The sequence below is a fragment of the Myotis lucifugus genome, unplaced genomic scaffold (assembly GCF_000147115.1).
Source record: "Myotis lucifugus unplaced genomic scaffold, Myoluc2.0 scaffold_584, whole genome shotgun sequence".
NCBI lineage: Eukaryota > Metazoa > Chordata > Mammalia > Chiroptera > Vespertilionidae > Myotis > Myotis lucifugus.
Window position 1 is genome coordinate 305,725 of NW_005871632.1, and position 5,400 is coordinate 311,124.

The following is a 5,400-nucleotide window of genomic DNA, read 5'->3' on the forward strand; positions in this document are numbered from 1 at the left end:
CATTTGTCCTGAGCTTACCTTAGGCCAGGCACTGTACACGAATGACTGCGTTTGATCCTGTCACAAGAAGCTCCACGAAGGTGAGGGGACTTGGTCTCTTTCGTTCACTGCAGTGTTTCTAGTTCATCTAGATGTGTCTCCCATCTAAGAGCTGCTTATATTTGTCAAATGACTGGTTCGTGAAGTCTGTATAATTTTTATGCTGTTTCAGCAACGAGGTATAAACCTTAGCGTGATGAAGGCACTTCCTCAAGGATAGACGTGCGGTAACGGAATGGCAGCGCAAGCCCATATTGGGATGGTCATTGTCATTTTGACTGAGGGGACGTGCTAGTCCAGTTGCAGCCAGACGCGTAGCGATGCAGCATTAATTACTGTTGCTTTAGGTGGGTTGACATGCTTTTTCATGAAGGACCAGAGAGCAACTATTTCAGACTTTGCAGGCCAGGTGCTCTCTGTTGCAGCTGCTCGACTCTGCCATTGTAGCATGAAAACATCTATAGATGATACATACATGAATAGGCATGGCTGTGTCCCAGTAAAGCTTTATTTGCAGAAACAGGCAGCAGGTCGGATCTGGCCGAGGGTAGGTTAGTTTCTCCAGTTGGTCTCCCTGCTTTCGGTGGTCTCTTGCTGCCAATGCTGCAGGAGCCCCACATGCAGATGTGTGTGCCCGGAATGGCCTAGCAGTGCTTGTAGTTTGGTGGCCATCGAGATGATCCAGAATATGTTTGTATTAACTTTTTCAAAATGAATCTGGAAGTAATGACAGAATTTTAAAAATTGCCATAAAGAATTTAGGTATCTCAGGGACTTCTTAGACCCATTTTGAGAAAAAGGGATGTAAAGAAATAGCAAAAATGGAAAAAGGATATAATAAATGAGATATATTATAAAGGGCATTATGATATTTTTTGTGTTAGTCTGTGTGCATTATTTAGTGAGAGACCAAGATTGGAGAGGAGGGAGCAGGTTTTTGAATATATATATATTTTTCTTTGAAATCGCAGTCTACTGGTACCAACTCCTGTTTTTTCTCTAGGACCTAGATTTTATTAGTTTTTTTTTTCTGTTTCTGGTTGCTTTTTCTTTAATTTTCTTTCTATTTAAAACTAGAGGCCTGTTGCACAAAAAAATTCGTGCAGTAGGCCTTCCCTTCCCCTGGCTGCCGGCACCGGTTTTCCTCCGGCACCCGGGACCCAGGCCTTCGCTCCGGCCAGAGCCACCTTTAAGCCTTTGCTGCTCCGGCTGGAGCCGCCTTCAGTCTTCACTCGGCCGCTTCGCGCCTACGTATGCAAATTAACCGCCATCTTTGTTGGTTAATTTGCATATCATGTTGATTAGCCAATGGGAGGCATAACGAAGGTACGGTCAATTACCATGTTTGTCTATTATTAGATAGGATTCTTTCCTTTTGGGGGCAAATTATTAAGAAACCATCACATGTGTTGCAGCTTATTTGGTAACATTTCAGTGATCTGGAAAAGAACCAGTCTTAATTATCAAAATATTAATTGCAGGATATTAAGGAATATTTTTTCGTTTTAAATTTTCTTTAGGATATATTTACAACTAAACTTTTTTCAGTCATTTTGCTTTAGTGGCTATGGGATTTGTGTGGTCATCATTTATTTAATTTGTGACTAACATATTTGAGAATGATTTACAAAAGTGTCATCTGCTTAGGGAAATTATTTGGCTTATGCTATTTGTCTACATATTTTTCTTCATAGAATAAGGCAAAGTTCAGCTAAAATTGTCACAAATTTTGCATCAGTAGGGCCCATGCAATGGGCTGTTTGTGTTCTAGCTTTTTAGGCCTAGATATTTGAAAATATCCTCTAAGAAACACAGATCTGTAAGAAGTTTAATGAAAGGGTTGAGGTTCTACTCTACCACTTCTGAGTTGTGTGCCCTTGAGCAAGTTACTGTTCTTTTCTAGGCATCTGTTTCCTAATCAATAAAATGGGGATAATGTAATAGTTATATTACCACCACATAGGGTTGAAGGGAGTATTAAATGAGATAATTCATGGAGAGAGTTTTAACAGTCACTGGCATAGCCTGTCAGTGTAAACTACTGTTATCAGGTGATAAAAAGTTGCATTTAAGAGTTGAGTGTGGGGATGAATTTCTCTCTTTTTTTTGTTAAACATAAAAATATATTTTATTTATATATTTTGTGTATAAGCTCACTGTTTTTATGTTCCCTATTGTAGCCTTTCATTATAATTATTTTCTAAATTATATTTAGTAACATGTTCATGAAAAACAGTAGGGATATGGGAAACTGTATCTCAACTAATAGAGGACTGTGCAGAGAAAATAAAATTAGAAATAAGATATAGCCCACATTTTCAGCACAGGAGGCGTGTATGAGCTCAGTTAAGTATTGACTTTTAATATTTTAGAAATGATCAAATAGAGAAATAAGGATTTACCTCTTTTGTATCAGGTTCCAGTTCATTTTCACTGATACTCTCTTAGTATGTGCATCTACCACTCCATGTCCCGCGGCTCTCTCTTCACAACAGAACGATAGGCACTTGGTTGAATTGTCAAATTATACGGTGCTTTATCGTGTCCTTCTTTGTCCCTAGGATGATCGAGGAAAGTGGGAATAAGCGGAAGACGATGGCGGAGAAGAGGCAGCTGTTCATAGAAATGCGTGAGTCCTGAGTGCTTCTGGCGTCTTGTTTATACGCGTGGGAATGCTCTTCCCCCTTTCTGTTCCGATCAAGTCACAACTTTAATCAGAAGTTTTAAGTTACAGGCTTTAGAAAGGGAAGTATGAGAGTTAAAGAATCATGGAGTTGGAGGACCCCAAGACAGACCTTATTATTTTAATTGAACTGATTTGAACTGCTTTCTGAAGCCAGGCCATAAAGAATGAGGCAGAGGTGTTACCTAGCATGTCTGTAAGATCAGGGCATGCCCGTCAATTTAGACCTCTGGCTGTAACTCCGTGGTTACCGTGAGCTTGCAGGTGCTGATGCATAATTAATACGTCATATAAATTACCTTGCACTACATACTAATTCGGAGGTAGAGAAGACTAAGTGTCAGGCCAACATTTAGAGCAAGAGGAAAAATTAATAGCATGAATGTGAACTTTGGTATATTACTTTACTATACAATATTAAATCTTCTGTTAAAAATTACATTATTGCCCTAACTGGTTTGGCTCAGTGGGTAGAGCGTCGGCCTGCGGACTGAAGGGTCCCAGGTTTGATTCCGGTCAAGGGCATGTACCTTGGTTGCGGGCACATCCCCAGCACGGGGTGTACAGGAGGCAGCTGATCGATGTTCCTCTCTCATCGATGTTTCTAACTCTCTATCCCTCTCCCTTCCTGTCTGTGAAAAATCAATAAAACATATTTTTTAAAAATTACATTATGCCCTAGCTGGCTTGGCTCAGTGGATAGAGCGTCAGCCTGTGGACTGAAGGGTCCCAGGTTCGATTCCAACCAAGGGCACATGCCTGGGTTGCGGGCTCCATCCCCAGTGGGGGGCGTGCAGGAGGCAGCCGATCAATGATTCTCTGTCATCATTGATGTTTCTATCTCTCTCTCCTTCTCTCTTCCTCTCTGAAATCAATAAAGAAATATATTTTTAAAAAAATTACATTATTATGTAAGACTGAACAAAGAAACAAGATGGCTGGGAGGAGTAGGGCAGTCCACAGTATTGGAAGGGTGGTTTGCTTTGTGACTTCTTGTCTCGGTGACCTTGACTGAGTGACCTTGACTAATGCGCACATACTTGCAGGACTTCAAATTCTTCTGCCGGAAATAGGGTTCCTGGTCTGGGCCAGTGACTGTGAAACCTTTCAAAAGCTTTTGACTATTATAAAATGGTACTGCTCAGCTGACGCTGGAGAGGGAGGCAGGAGCCCAGCCTGGGATGGCCCCCGAGGTCCCTTCACAGAGGGAAAGCCAGTTTGGGTTCCCAGGGCCAGCATCCGAGAGCGTGAGAGCAGGGCCAAGCTGACCACCTTTTGTCACCCATCGTCAGAAGTCACGCAGTCACGTCTGCCGCAGTACTCACTCAGGCGGGCACGGTAACCTGCTCAGATGCAAGTAGCGGGGAAGAATCTTTAGTTCTAGATCGGGAGGGACGGTGCACTGGAAATTCTGTGATGCCACAGACCTGGCCGGGGAACTCGGGGATTAGCTGGTCCAGTTCCCTCGTTTTACAGCGGAGGACACGGAGCCTGAGACGAGGGATGTGACGTGGCGACGGTCATGTTCTGTGGTTGGCGGTCAGGCGGGGGCTGGAGTTTACGTCTCTGACTCTACGCTGGGGTCTTTCCCACTATGCCACCTTATCCCCACTTCCTAATATATATAGTCCATTCACGCACATCATGAGTGTTCCTGGCCTCAGAGCTTTCCTAGGCTAGCAGATAGGAGTGGGCACACAGGACGTGTACCCTAACCCTTCCTCCTGCCTTTGTGCTCTGTCAGAAGACTCAGTTGGCAAGTTATATGCAGTCTGTGCCAACACAATGGAATGGAGTCTCTTCCCAGCATTTAGAAATTAACCAGTAAGTCCACTTGAACATGTTTTATTTACCCTTTTTTCAGGTGCTCAGAATTTTGATGTCATACGACTATCAACTTACAGAACAGCTTGCAAATTACGATTTGTACAAAAACGATGCAACCGTAAGTCATTTCTATAATAGCTGTATAGAACTCTCAATAATATAAAAGATTTTAATATCTTTTAGTCATATTGTAATTTTAATGGAATTATTTTGTCGTAAGTATCAGAATATAAACTTTGTAATGGAAAGAAATTGGCACTTTACTCTGTGTCTCCCTCAAAATATTTAATAAACTCAATATGTAACTAGTTTTGAGGCTGGCATATTATTTATGTTCTTCAAAGGGGGAATGTGTTTCTCCATGTCACTTTTTAATGAAAAATTTTATGCAGAATTAATACAATATATCAGCTTCTGGAGGAAAAGAAAAACATTAATATTTTGATGAAGGTATCCTATACAATAAAAGCATAATATGCAAGTTGACTGAACGGCCACACAGCAGAATGGCCATCCGGACTACCATCTGGATGACCATCGGGACCACGCTATGACACCCACTGGTGCCAGGCCAGCCAAGGCGGGTGCGATGCGATTGGTCGGGGGCCCGGCCATCGCCCCATGATCGCCCTGCAGAGGGAGGCCCAGGCCACAGGCCAGTGGGACGATCCATCGGGGGGCTCCACAATCTCCCCAAAGAGGGAGGCCCAGGCTACTGACTGGCAGGCTGTGCAGGTGGGCGGGGCCTTCCCTGTGTGAGGGAAGCCCTGGTCCTGGGTGCCTGCCAGTGGCAAGAGGGAAGGCTGAGGTCCCAGGTGCCTTGCCGTGGCTGGAAGGAAGCTGGTTGCAGC

General features: G+C 43.3%; 1 protein-coding gene across 7 annotated transcripts in view; it reads left to right on the top strand.

Annotated features, from left to right (window-relative positions):
• Positions 1-208: 208 nt before the first annotated feature.
• DTNB (dystrobrevin beta) overlaps positions 209-5,400 on the top strand; it is a 138,736-nt gene continuing 133,544 nt past the window's right edge. For 5 of the 7 annotated variants that reach the window (XM_006104586.3, XM_014446891.2, XM_014446893.2 and 2 more), the window contains exons 1-3: positions 211-386; positions 2,601-2,668; positions 4,587-4,667. In XM_006104586.3, coding sequence (XP_006104648.2) covers positions 2,602-2,668; positions 4,587-4,667 — 148 coding nt within the window. In that variant the 5' untranslated portion in view covers positions 211-386; position 2,601. Of the gene's footprint in view, positions 387-2,598; positions 2,669-4,586; positions 4,668-5,400 lie in introns of those variants that run through there. The other 2 variants (XM_023745817.1, XM_006104587.3) reach the window with 2 other exon arrangements.